This window comes from Phyllobates terribilis, unplaced genomic scaffold (genome assembly GCF_046119375.1).
Source record: "Phyllobates terribilis strain yellow unplaced genomic scaffold, ASM4611937v1 Scaffold_4__5_contigs__length_816908805, whole genome shotgun sequence".
NCBI lineage: Eukaryota > Metazoa > Chordata > Amphibia > Anura > Dendrobatidae > Phyllobates > Phyllobates terribilis.
In genome coordinates, this window is record NW_027362764.1 from 77,217,236 (window position 1) to 77,232,091 (window position 14,856).

General features: G+C 48.6%; 1 protein-coding gene across 6 annotated transcripts in view; it reads right to left on the reverse strand.

Annotated features, from left to right (window-relative positions):
- The window catches only part of ARHGAP21 (Rho GTPase activating protein 21), a 172,308-nt gene that overhangs the window by 88,053 nt on the left and 69,399 nt on the right, over positions 1-14,856 (reverse strand). For all 6 annotated transcript variants that reach the window (XM_073677523.1, XM_073677524.1, XM_073677522.1 and 3 more), the window contains exon 3: positions 9,450-9,474. In XM_073677523.1, the coding sequence (XP_073533624.1) occupies positions 9,450-9,474 (25 nt within the window). The remainder of the gene's footprint in view (positions 1-9,449; positions 9,475-14,856) is intronic.

A 14,856-nucleotide genomic window follows, 5' to 3' on the forward strand; every position in this document is an offset into this window, starting at 1 on the left:
CACCTACTGCCAATGACTGCGCAGAGAGCCCCAATATCACCCACCGTCCATGACCGCGCAGAGAGCCCCAATATCACCCACCGTCCATGACCGCACAGAGAGCCCCAATATCACTTACTGTCAATGACCGCGCAGAGAGAGCCCCAATATCACCCACTGTCAATAACCACGCAGAGAGCCCCTAATATCACCTACTGTCAATGACATCACAGAGAGCCCCAATATCACCTACTGTCAATGACCGCGCAGAGAGAGACCCAATATCACCTACTGTCAATGACTGCAGAGAGAGCCCCAATATCACTTACTGTCAATGACCGCGCAGAGAGCCCCCAATATCACCTACTGTCAATGACCGCGCAGAGCCCCCAATATCACCTACTGTCAATGACCGCGCAGAGAGACCCTAATATCACCTACTGTCAATGACCGCGCAGAGACCCTAATATCACCTACTGTCAATGACCACACAGAGAGCCCCAATATCACCTACTGTCAATGACCGCGCAGAGAGCCCCAATATCACCTACTGTCAATGACCGCGCAGAGAGCCCCAATATCACCTACTGTCAATGACCGCGCAGAGAGCCCCCAATATCACCTACTGTCAATGACCACACAGAGAGCCCCAATATCACCTACTGTCAATGACCGCGCAGAGAGCCCCCAATATCACCTACTGTCAATGACCACACAGAGAGCCCCCAATATCACCTACTGTCAATGACCACACAGAGAGCCCCAATATCACCTACTGTCAATGACCGCGCAGAGAGCCCCCAATATCACCTACTGTCAATGACCACACAGAGAGCCCCCAATATCACCTACTCCCAATGACCGTGCAGAGAGCCCCCAATATCACCTACTGTCAATGACCGCACAGAGAGCCCCAATATCACCTACTGTCAATGACCTCGCAGAGAGCCCCCATATCACCTACTGTCAATGATCGATCTCAGCATCTCAAAAATTTCCACTCCCCACCCTTCAATGTCTTTCCCGGGGTCCGTGTAGAGTGTTGGCAGGTACTAAACAAATACTTAACTGTAAAGTGGAATCATTTTGGGTTATCTACTTTATCAAGAGTCAATTAACCCTCGCTCATGGGTCAATTATTTAATAAAACGCTGTCCTTTAGCCATTCCCTTGTTCTCATCTGTAATTGTGATCGTATGCTCGGCAAACTCTGGATACACCGGATCAGATTTCAATAAATTCCTTAGTCATTTACATTGATGCATCGTCCAAAAGACACCAGGCTACGGAGGCTACTGAACATTGGAGAAGACATGAGATTGTGAAGTATGGAGATGTAGTAAGGGTCCAGGAAAGTGTCTCCAACCTCAGGTCTAGAAGGTCTCCTTTGAAGGTGCACCTGTGCTCGGCTAATTACTCAGCACTAATGGGATGTCATTATTTATACCGATTCGGAGGTCACACTAAAAGAACCCATCTCTAGATAATTAGTATGGCTGCCTCTTTCATCTGTGGCTCCTCTGTGTCAGACGGCAGTGGCGTCCAGAGCTTTCCTCTTGTATTGCCATGGAGAGCCCTTATTCATGCTCCCAATTAGGCCCTATTCTGCCTTTTTTCCTAAAAATGCCCCGATTTCTATCATTTTACCACCAGTGTGGCATCTGTTTTTCTCAAATGAAGAAGAAAATGGAAAAAAGAAAAAAAGAAAAAAGGTACACCATAAAAATGAGTGAACTCTCGGATGACCCATTCTCTTCACTTAATTAGGAAAGTTTGCTCTGCAAATGGACTACAAAAAAGTAAAAAAAAAATGATTACAGGCCCAAATGGTTATGAACCCTACCAATGACAAACAATATCTACATGTAAAATTGACGTCAGCGTCCTTGAGTGGCTCAGAAGATCTGATCTGATCATACACTACGTGATGGGAAGACCCCTTTTTTTAATCAGGACATTAAAAAGTGTTTTTCCCCAACATTAGCTGGTACAGGGAATTCTGTAGACCCTCTGGAAGAGGACGAGACATGAGGCCCCAAATAGGGCATTTGTCATGGTGTTTGATGAAGGGAATTCTGGAACCTATTTTCATATTATAAAGTGATGGCAAATACGCCACCAATGCACAATCCATGGGTATCTGACTTCTGGGGACCTTCACTGTCCCCAAAAATGAAAGTCCTGGGTTAGCTCAGCCAGGACTCCGTTAGGTCTAAGCTTTCCCTAAACAGCGGCGCTCAGAGCTACTTTGTTTTCCATGGAAATACAGAACAGCTCTAGTCACGTAAATGGAGTAGTGCTGCAGGAAAAAACAGGAACGGGGATACAGTCCTGCAGACCTTTCATTCTCCGAATAGGTGGGAATCGCAGAGGTCAGACCTACACCAACCATAATGTGATGACTTATCCTAGTGTTATGCCGCCACTCTAAGATCTTTAGAATATAAAGGGATATTTCACTACCATGACCATTTATGACCTATCCCCGGTGGTGGTCCGACACTGCAGCCCCTCTGACCAGCTGAGTTCGGCTCTGGTAAGACGGAAAAACAATGCAACTCCATCTGCTTAGTGGCCACTGCTGGGGTTCTGCAAATATTGCAATGAAGGTGGCGCTGTCAGCGGCCAATTACCAGCATGTGAAGCTGTGCTTTACAGATACACAACTGTTAAAATTTGACCACCGAAGCTGAAAACAGCCGAATACAGTGGGGTTTGGAGTGTCATACCCCCATGATCAAACATTAATGATCCACTCTAAAGAGGTCATCAATATTGTAGTGAATCGCCCCTTTAATGGACGGGGCTCAACTTCCAGCACCACCAGAAGTTTTAAGGGTGCCTTTTATTTACCCAGACACAGCGCCACACACACAATTATGGCTGTGCCTGGTACTGCAGATTACAGCAGCGCAGTCTGATGTAAAGTGAATACAGCCGCAACCACCAGAGCAGCACTACACCTGGATAAACAAGGGGAGGGACGGTTCATCGGATAAATGGTGGCGTTGGTCGCCCACCTTTCATGAGCTGAAGGCCTAGCCACATGGAAAGCATACAGGTCAGTGGTAATTGCAAACTGATATGTGCCCATCTACAGCCCATGTGTATGCATATGTATGGTGTGTGCAGACCCCCCGACTAACCCCTGGATGAAAGGTCTTGGTGGTTGTAATGTCACACTGGTAAATCCACTTAAACTTAACTCCAAAATATCACAATGATCTGAAAGGCAACAAGTCTCCGGCCGCACCACATTCCCGAGATGCCGGACTATTCTTAACTGCTGCATTTCTGACATAGGTAACATGACGGACCCTCCGCGTCCCCGCTGCCATCTCCTGGTAAATAATATCCTATTACAGCCAGAGCCACAAATACATTGACAAGTCGTCTCCAGGTGGCCGAAAAGTGGGCGCCAATACCAACAGTGCAGACCTAGTGGCCCATGAGTGGCCACGGGCCCGGAGGTGCCGCCGTATGGTGACTCAAAGTGGATCTGTCACAATACAAAACTGCATACATTACTAAATAGACCACAAACACCGGATTCACACGAACACCAGCCTCATCAGGTCCAAGGCCAGATTCACACATCTGTTTTTTTTTTTTTGCAGTCTGTATGCGAACTACGATGCATGGTCTCCTGACCAAAATTTTAATCGCTTAATATATATGCCTATCAAGTTTGGATCAGTAGACACATGGCCGACCTATGGTTCGCTGTTCGTACTCAGACAGCGAAACATTGAAGTGTAAATCTGCCCTGAGACCTGATGAGGCTGGTGTCCTTGATTTGTTAATCCATGTCATAATGGCTGTATAAATCTCTTTTTATAAAAGTTCAATACAATTTTTACCCCAAAATAGCCTGGCTGACTATTCCTCAGTGTCCGCCTCCCTGCTGAGATCTCACCCTACTCGGTAAAAGCTGTTAGTCAGGGTGGGCCGAGACTTAATACACTCGGAAAATGAGCTCTCACTCTATAGCTGGACGTCTAAAATGCTCATTTTAAGGTCCGGATTATACAGCAATTGTGAAATGGATTACCAAAGTACGTACACCAGCCTCATTGGGTTTAAGACATCTATTAAATATATGTAGCTTTTAATGTGCAACCTGGTGTCCTTTTCGCTTTAAAGGAGAATACTTTCCTAGTACAGCATGCCAGGGAATGTATGAAAACCGAGACACGTGGAAATACTAATGGGCACAGGGCCCGGCTGTATTGGGTATTTAATTATTCTCCCAATTAAAAGCTACATGAAAAAGTTGGATACAACCAGGCTCCATAGAGATGTCGGCGAGTCACGGTAAAATATGGCATTACCACAACCTCAAAGTTTCCAGACACGAAGAAAAGTGTATCAACTAGGCCATAATTAAATCGACTGTCACAAGTAGACAGTAGATGGCTTGAACACCCCCTTTAAATGCTCCCAACCCCCCCAAAAAATGGTGAATATTCTGACCAATATTTTTATAATTTTATGCAGTTTATTGGTCATTTTCGTTAAAGACAGTGGTCAGTAAAAATAAATCACCTCAACCATTTAAGCGGATATTGCTATGACCAATTAATATTGGCAGAGCACATCGGGCCATTGTACGGCTTTACCCTTCCATTTTTGGAAGAGGGGGGGCAAATACTAAACAGATTAAATTTTTAGGCCATGGAGATCATTTCTCAGTAGTGTAATGTCATTTATGAAAAAAAATATATTTTTTTGATGCCAGACAAGGTATACCACACAGACCCCGATAAGTTTCATGGGAGAAGGTCTATATCAGTTGGGAGGGTGGGGGTCTCATTTAATGTCACAGGCACTTCCCCCACTTTGTTGTTTTCTAGATAGCTGTGGATTTTGTCATTTTAGAAAATTTTAATATTTCATATTTGGGAACATATACATGGTACAAAACAAAAAAAAAATCAATGTGTTTTTGCACAAGTGATTAGAAAGATTCAGCAGCATGTGCCTGAACGTCCACTAGATGGCGCTTCAATCCCAATAATAAAGACTAAAGAAAGTGGTTCAAAAGTTAAAAAAGGCTTAGATGCAATATATCAGAAATCACAGATTTAGTTCCCGCAGAGTAGATCCGAATTCTGCTAAAGCTTCTGTACAATATAATCCACTAGAGAAACTCACATCTCAGCAGTGACCACCACAATGTTAAATGTGACCCCCGGTATCTTAGCACGCTGGACCCTTTGACACAGGTTAGGGATTACTGAGACTGTGGGCCATAGCAATGTCAGGGGTTCCTGGTTCAGGACCCCCCAATATAATGCAGAGCCGCCAGAATGTGCAGCCAGGTTCTTATGGACCTTTACATGGTTGGTTTTTTTTCGCTTGACTGCAGCTCACCCTAGAAATGTATTAAAGGAGAAGCTATCAGAACATTTACATATGGAAGTCCGGGTATAGCTGTGTGGGCCCTTGTCCCCCCATTAAAATGACACATTTTTTATGGAGGTCTGATGTGCCAGTCATGAGAAATGTAGTCTAGACGTTATATGCAAATCAGACTAAAAGAGCACTGGGGGTGTGCCAATACACTTAGACTGCTTCTCCCCGGCCCCCTACACACTTCCTGCCTGATTTGCATATGACTTCTACACTTGATTTCTTAAGAATGATCTTTCCAAAAAAAAAAAAAAAAAGTTACATTTTAAAGTTAGTCCAAGTGGCTTTACAGCCATACCACTGCACACATACTAATTAATTTAAAGGGACAGTACTACTGGACAGATCCCACTTATTCACTTCCACAAAAAATAAAGACAAAATCAATACTCGACTACCATAGCGGCGCTGTTACAGCAATGTTGGTGCTGATAAAATAGTAAAGGCTGCAGCCCCTGACTCCAGAAATGTCACAGGACCCACCAGAAATGGCAGCATCAACATTACTGGAACAGAGCCAATATGGAGGGTGAATATCGATTGTTTTAATTTTCTATGGTTCCCTCAAATGATTATGCAGGGGTTGTCCAAGGATGGACCCTCTAAGGATCTTTATCATGGTCTCAGGGGGATTTAAGTTACATTAGATTGGCCTTGAAAGCAATGAAATGACATGCTGCTAATAAACAAGCAGATCCACGCGGGTGAAGGAAAGCTCGAGCGCCATGACACACGCATCAATACAAAGTACAGACAAGGAGATGACAGGAAATGTCTCTCCCAAACCAAACCCCGAGTGACAATCACGGGAGTCATCCCAATCAGAGGAGAAAATGAGGGTCATCAGCATGAAAGCATTACCATCAGTAATCACCTTATATTAATCCTATTTAGGGAATACAAAAGGCTCGCCTGAAAAAGCACAGGAAGAGTCACAGGTGGCCCATATAGATCCCCAAGACTACAGCCGCAATCTCAATGGCCGCTGATGGCTTTAAAAAGTTGAACAGAAGATTACACTAGTGATATTAGGACACTTAGTGCACATTTACCAAAAATGGCAGAACTTGCAAAATGAAAAAAAAAAAAAAAGTCTCGGAGTCTCCTGTGCGACGTATACACGCCAGTCTCGGTGTCTCCTATGTGACGTATACACGCCAGTCTCGGTGTCTCCTATGTGACGTATACACGCCAGTCTCGGTGTCTCCTATGTGACGTATACACGCCAGTCTCGGTGTCTCCTATGTGACGTATACACGCCAGTCTCGGCGTCTCCTGTGCGACGTATACACGCCAGTCTCGGTGTCTCCTATGTGACGTATACACGCCAGTCTCGGTGTCTCCTATGTGACGTATACACGCCAGTCTCGGCGTCTCCTGTGCGACGTATACACGCCAGTCTCGGCGTCTATGTGACGTATACACGCCAGTCTCGGCGTCTCCTGTGCGACGTATACCCGCCAGTCTCGGTGTCTCCTATGTGACGTATACACGCCAGTCTCGGTGTCTCCTATGTGACGTATACACACCAGTCTCGGTGTCTCCTGTGTGACGTGTATATAAAGCAGTCTCGGTGTGTAATGTGATATATATACAGCAGTCTCGAAGTCTCCGATGTGACAGATAAGAGTAGCAATATTATGAATACCACAGCCACACCAAAGAGAAGCAGCTCCAGCCATCACATTAGGGGTGAGTTAATTAAATGATTGACCAAATATAGCAGGATAATTTTTAAGGAGATTCTGTATGGCCCCCAAAGGATGGTATAAATAGCCCTTGGCAGAAAAGAAAAAGGTTCCGACCCCTGTTTTAACAGTGTTATTAGTGAGCAAATACTGAGCTGAATAATTTTAGTGTATAACGTTCCATGCTCCATTTTTCTAGAACACAGCGCCATACCCCCTGCCTCGATTGGAATTAAAGGAGTTTCCTAGGAAAGACGTTAATTACTAATGCACAGCACAGGTGAATTATTGTCTGATCCTGTGCACTTGAGGTGGAGAGGTCACTGCTGCTCCATTCATTGTGTATGGGAGACAGAGCCATGCACAGCGCTCAGCAGCCCAATAGTCCCTGAAAAAAGTGCAAGCTGCGCATGTGACCACTGCTCCGATCAGGACTGGGCTGCAGAGCTTGCTTTTCGGTGTTCCAGATCCCTATTTTCAGGATAGTATGGTGGTGGTGGGGTGCCAGTGATGAGGAAGTTATCCCCCATTCTATAAATAAGGAATCTGAGATTGGAGTTCAGACCTCTGACCAATCATAAAATGATTGGTCAGGAAAGCAGAAAATCCTTTAAAGGGCTTGTCCAGCACCACTCATTTCTGAATTTGTAGACAGTAGTCCTAACAGGACAGGTGCAAAATCCTTGTCGATTGGGCACACTTCCCAGCATCTGATGCCACTCACCTCCCGATACAGAAGTCAGTGATGCTAGACAAACCCTTTAAAGGATCTTCTTCGTGGTGCTCCCACAATCACGGACCATGAATGTTCACTTTATGACAAGGGATTCCCTATTCAACTCGACCACAATCCTAGTGGTGAGAGCGGAATAGGGTCCCGAGATGGGTCCAGCTCCGCCTCACACTGAACTATACCCTCCTCCACCTACGCAGCGCCTGCTCTACAATCAGACCTCTAGGACACACAAAAGTAAAGCATCCTCCCTGCATAGCAGAATGCGGCTGCCATCTATTGTTATGCACTTACAAGACCGTATTTGAAGAAAAAACAAACACGTCGTCGTCAAGGACCCGACGCGCTTTGAGGAATTCACATAAATGGCAGACGCTTTCAGACCTTTAAGTGGGATTTTCCTTATATAAACATAACCTCCCCAAAGAGGACAGGAAAGAACAAAAGATGGGGACACTGGAAGAGGTGTCCCGAGCCAAAAGCCTCTTCAGTGAATATCCTCCACAAACAGGAGCTGTCAGCGTCCTCGCAGAGCCGTCATGGCCGTCTGCGCATTCCCCATCAGCACAGCAAATAGAAGAACGCTGGAGGTACAGCAAACACGACTACGATCCGCAGGTTCAAGGCTCGGATTCTCCCTTTTAGTCTTAGTAAATGGCCTTGCTAAGTCCACAATTGTATATTTTTTCCTCAACTGGCCTACGGTACTTTAATTTTCATAGAGAAAAGTGAAAAAATGTATTTATTTTTTTACGACCACAAAAGGACTACTGAAATAGATTTTAACTCGTGTTTCCCTTTACATAATTATTTCCAAAATATCAGATATTCAGAGGTTTTTTTCTTTTTTTCAGTCGGAGGGAGACTAAAGACTGCGATTTGGACTGGTGGTGGCTTTTTTTTTTTGTGCGTTTTTTTTTTTTTTCAAATTAGTATTCAGCATGGGGATAAAAACCAAAACAACTTACTATATTAGGACAAAATAGCCACAGGTTATTAGACAAAATACATAATCACACAATTGACCTCATGAAAAGTGATCAAGCGGGTTGCACTAACAATTATTGATTAACCTGCGGCTATTTATCCTGCTATATTATGTTTTAGTACTTCTTCCCTGCTGAATCCTAATGCAAATTTTGATTGGTAGCATATAACCAGGTTTTTTCTTTTTTTTTCTTATTTCATACACCATGTTCGCCCCCCCCCCATAAGGTCAGAAAGGATCTTTAGGGGGCATTTTAACATATAAATACATTATTACTGCAGATTTCCCCTGTAACCAGGGCTGATAAATTTGCTCCAGTTACAGGACAATCTCAGGTTCCTGTGTCCACTACAAAGCTGATCTGGGCCGGCATCGGCTCCCTCACATCACCTGCCGATCAGATGATTCCTGGGACCAGAGGAAGACACTTTGCCAGTGCTTGTTAATCTGTACACACAGTGATCCCTTAGCACTTTGTGTACAGTAATCAGGAAGGCAAAGATGGTAACCAACTATCTCTGCCTTCTCTATGGAGAGATTGCCGGTTCCATACGCAGACCTCCCTGACAATCCAAATCCGCAAGCAGTCAAGGGAGGTTTCAAGTCACGAATGTAGGAATACAGACAGGCAAATGGATTATTAACTCACCTCCACGGTTTCCATTTTCTTCATCCTGTAAGACATAAGATTAGAAGACAAATAAGCATTTATGAGAAATGGACATGCATCTCCAGTCTGTAATAAGTAATACAGTTACATCTGGGGCAGCGCAGGAGGCGGTCCCGCAGGGGGCACTATGGGGTTTCTGGGTCATTCACCCATCTTTTGCATTGGACAAATTTGATTTGTATTTTACTCTTTGATCTTAGAGAAAATAATTTGTCTGTTTTTCATCTCTTCATACAGGGTTTTATTTTTTTCCTCAGTCATTTAAGGGATTCATTTTGGGACACTGGAGTACAGAGATACACAGCTATCTACAGGAGGCTGTTGTGTTCGGGTCAGGAGACCTGGTCTGAATGTCAGCCGTGTGAACATAGAAAAGTTTTTTTTTTGTTTTTTTACTAAGAACAGCGCCTCACTTACATAGGTTGTGTCCTGTAATGCATCTTATTCTCATTCAGGTTAATGGGAATCAGTTGTAATACCAGATACAGCCTATGGAAAGGGGTGGCGCCGTTTTGGTTTTCTCAACCATTTTACTTTTTTTTTATCCTTTCAGCAAATATTGTGAAGTAATCACTTTTTCTGGTCGGCAATTCATAAAGGGAGCAGATCAGAAAATTGATACATTTTAATAAAAAAAATTTACATTTGACAAAAACAAACTTATACATACATAAAGATATCTCTTTCTATCCATGTATATATATTTTTGAGGCAAATAATGAAGCAATAACACAAGATCATAACTATATCTGTAGGTAGACAGTCTCAGGCTTCCTTTAAACTAGACCAATACTTCCTGATCTTTACAGAAGACTTTTCAGCAGTCTCATTGACAGCTAATAGTAGATAACACAGGAGCCACCATTTCAAAAGATGTTACAGCTCACCTCCTCCCCCTCCACCACCCTTCACAATAACCTCTGTCCAGATCAAACAAATGTCCAAGCCAGTCTATTGCTGCTTATGTGGCTGCAGAGAAGAACAGGAAGAACGAGCCCAATATCAGGCCTAGTAGTCAGCGTGAAAATCTGAAGAAGTCTCTGATTTTTTTTTTTTCATTGTTATATGGAAAATTATTAAAAAAAACAAACAGCGATTTGCATTAAAGCCTTAAACAATAGATCACTTTCTGGAGGACCCGTGCCTGGCAGCCGCCTGCAGCGTGGCCCGGAGGAGGACCCGTGCCTGGCAGCCGCCTGCAGCGTGGCCCGGAGGAGGACCCGTGCCTGGCAGCCGCCTGCAGCGTGGCCCGGAGGAGGACCCGTGCCTGGCAGCCGCCTGCAGCGTGGCCCGGAGGAGGACCCGTGCCTGGCAGCCGCCTGCAGCGTGGCCCGGAAGAGGACCCGTGCCTGGCAGCCGCCTGCAGCGTGGCCCGGAAGAGGACCCGTGCCTGGCAGCCGCCTGCAGCGTGGCCCGGAGGAGGACCCGTGCCTGGCAGCCGCCTGCAGCGTGGCCCGGAGGAGGACCCGTGCCTGGCAGCCGCCTGCAGCGTGGCCCGGAGGAGGACCCGTGCCTGCAGCGTGGCCCGGAGGAGGACCCGTGCCTGCAGCGTGGCCCGGAGGAGGACCCGTGCCTGCAGCGTGGCCCGGAGGAGGACCCGTGCCTGCAGCGTGGCCCGGAGGAGGACCCGTGCCTGCAGCGTGGCCCGGAGGAGGACCCGTGCCTGCAGCGTGGCCCGGAGGAGGACCCGTGCCTGCAGCGTGGCCCGGAGGAGGACCCGTGCCTGCAGCGTGGCCCGGAGGAGGACCCGTGCCTGCAGCGTGGCCCGGAGGAGGACCCGTGCCTGCAGCGTGGCCCGGAGGAGGACCCGTGCCTGCAGCGTGGCCCGGAGGAGGACCCGTGCCTGCAGCGTGGCCCGGAGGAGGACCCGTGCCTGCAGCGTGGCCCGGAGGAGGACCCGTGCCTGCAGCGTGGCCCGGAGGAGGACCCGTGCCTGCAGCGTGGCCCGGAGGAGGACCAGTGCCTGCAGCGTGGCCCGGAGGAGGACCCGTGCCTGCAGCGTGGCCCGGAGGAGGACCCGTGCCTGCAGCGTGGCCCGGAGGAGGACCCGTGCCTGCAGCGTGGGCCGGAGGAGGACCCGTGCCTGCAGCGTGGGCCGGAGGAGGACCCGTGCCTGCAGCGTGGGCCGGAGGAGGACCCGTGCCTGCAGCGTGGGCCGGAGGAGGACCCGTGCCTGCAGCGTGGGCCGGAGGAGGACCCGTGCCTGCAGCGTGGGCCGGAGGAGGACCCGTGCCTGCAGCGTGGGCCGGAGGAGGACCCGTGCCTGCAGCGTGGGCCGGAGGAGGACCCGCGCATGGCAGCGTGGCCCGGAGGAGGACCCGCGCATGGCAGCGTGGCCCGGAGGAGGACCCGCGCATGGCAGCCGCCTGCAGCGTGGCCCGGAGGAGGACCCGCGCATGGCAGCCGCCTGCAGCGTGGCCCGGAGGAGGACCCGCGCATGGCAGCCGCCTGCAGCGTGGCCCGGAGGAGGACCCGCGCATGGCAGCCGCCTGCAGCGTGGCCCGGAGGAGGACCCGCGCATGGCAGCCGCCTGCAGCGTGGCCCGGAGGAGGACCCGCGCATGGCAGCCGCCTGCACAGTGGCCCGGAGGAGGACCCGCGCATGGCAGCCGCCTGCACAGTGGCCCGGAGGAGGACCCGCGCATGGCAGCCGCCTGCACAGTGGCCCGGAGGAGGACCCGCGCATGGCAGCCGCCTGCACAGTGGCCCGGAGGAGGACCCGCGCATGGCAGCCGCCTGCACAGTGGCCCGGAGGAGGACCCGCGCATGGCAGCCGCCTGCACAGTGGCCCGGAGGAGGACCCGCGCATGGCAGCCGCCTGCACAGTGGCCCGGAGGAGGACCCGCGCATGGCAGCCGCCTGCACAGTGGCCCGGAGGAGGACCCGCGCATGGCAGCCGCCTGCACAGTGGCCCGGAGGAGGACCCGCGCATGGCAGCCGCCTGCACAGTGGCCCGGAGGAGGACCCGCGCATGGCAGCCGCCTGCACAGTGGCCCGGAGGAGGACCCGCGCATGGCAGCCGCCTGCACAGTGGCCCGGAGGAGGACCCGCGCATGGCAGCCGCCTGCACAGTGGCCCGGAGGAGGACCCGCGCATGGCAGCCGCCTGCACAGTGGCCCGGAGGAGGACCTGTGCCTGGCAGATACTTATGTTTATTTCTCAGATGACCGGAGACCTCAGCAGTAAAAACAAGGAGCCTTTCAGAGTTCTTAAGAAATGACAACAAAAAGCAGCAGCTGACGAAGGAATCCGCAGAAGGCAAAGGAAAAATAAAAATCCTTGGCAGCGCGGTCAAGCACCAAACAGGAAGAGATTATCACTTGTAAGACGGGTGTATACACAGAGTAGAGAGGGATCCGCGGGATGTCAGGGTGGAAGCTGACACTACTGTACGGGCGCGCATCTCCGATAAATCTCCATCTACAGTACAATACCAGGCTTTCCTGCCGCAGGATGTGGTCCTGAGCATAAGTCTATGGCTCACAGAGAAAACAAGCCAGGGAAGTGGTATAGTCAAGAGTTCAGTCACCGTTTGGCAAGCAGAACCGAGGAGGCATTCCCCGGTGTCACGCGAAAACACACAAGCCCCCCATGGATCTGTACCAGACCAGGTTTTAAAAAGATCACACAGAGAAGTCTTAAAAAGCTTTAGTTAGCGCTTCTGATTTGGGAGTAGAAATACATTGCGCTTTCTTCCTCCCCAGAAACAGTGCCACTCTTATTTACAGGTGGGGTCTGGTAGTGCAGTCTATAGACAGTTTCTGAAAAAAAGAAATCCCTTTTTTCGGTGACAAGCCAATTAACTGAGGGATTCTCCTTTTTGGAAAAGCTACTCCTAATGGAAGACACTGGTATAATCCAGATAAGCAAAGCGCCATACGTTGTGTGGTCGCCGTCCTCGGGGACTGCAGCTCAGCTAACTTTTAAGAGAATGTGATCTGAGCTGCAGTAGCCAGGAACGGCCACTACATGGTGTATGGCGCTGTGCCGTTGCAGCTTATCTTACTAAAAATGGCCAGGGGAGAGGCTAAAAGTCAAATCCCCACCAATCTGATACTTTAAACCAGACTTCGTTAGGAAAAATGTTACCTCTTATACCTCAGGATAAAAGCCAAATCATAATCTCAATTTGCAAACACTGTTTCGGGCTATTGCCCTTCATCAGTGCAAAGTATGAGAACGGATTTGGCTAGGTGAGAGACGTTAACCCTTAGACCTCTCTGTCCAGAGCATCTCACCTAGCCAAATCAGTTCTCATACTTTGCACTGACGAAGGACCAACAGCCCGAAACAGCGTCTGCAAATTGAGATTATGATTTGGCTTTTATGCTAAGGTCTAAGGGGTAACGTTTTTCCTTATAGAGAGTGAAATATCACCTCTGGCATGCCAAGGTAAGGAGGCTTATTCGCCATGCAATGCTCCTCTGGGAAATTTAATATGCAAATTGCCACTTCAGAGAGGAAGAGGACTTGAACTCTATAGCGCCACCTGTTGGAAGCAATCCTATAACTCACCATTGAACCCTTTAATGAGTCTTGCAATATGACAGGATAATAGCCAAATCAGAATCTCAATTTGCAGACCCAGTGTTTTGGGGTGTTGCCCCTCGTCGGTGCAAAGTATGAGATCTGATCTGGCTAGGCGAGAAGCTCTGGACTGAGGTTTAAAGGGTAATGTTTCTCCTTATGGAGAATGACACACCAGCCCTGGCATGCCAACAACATTGGGCAGTATAAATGCATTTTCTCTTAAAGGGAACCTGTCACCAAAAATAAGGCTGCTAACCCGCAGTTATGCAGTTAATCTGCAGGTTAACAGTGTTATGCTGCCCGGCGCCTGCACACAGCCGAATGCAGAGGGGAGGACAATGTTCATTTTCTTCCCTCTGCATTCGGCTGTGTTCAGGCGCCGGGCAGCATAATAACTGTTAACCTGCAGATTAACCGCATATCTGCAGGTTAACAGCGTTCTTTCTGGTGATAAATTTACTTTTCAAAGGGAACCTACCAGTGGAAAGAGATAAGTGGTGGGGGGTGGGGGAGGACAATGAGATACTATACACCCCCTTGCACTCCTATCAGCTTCGCCACTCCGCGACACTAGTGATGTCCCCTACTGCAAGCGACCCGACTGCCTATAGAATAAAGACTTCCAATCCCTGCAGCTGTCAGGCTACTAGTGGTCACTGATGCCATTGCTTCAGGTCCGGCAGAGTTGGAACGAAGTGCAGGGGTGATTACAGCTTTTAATTGATTTAAGCCCCTGGGGACAACCCCTCCAAATTATTATTCAAAATAGTTACGTCTCTTTAAATAGCAGCACTCAATGACAGGACAGGACAATGACAATAACAGGACAATGAGCAAACAACGAAATTCCACTGGAC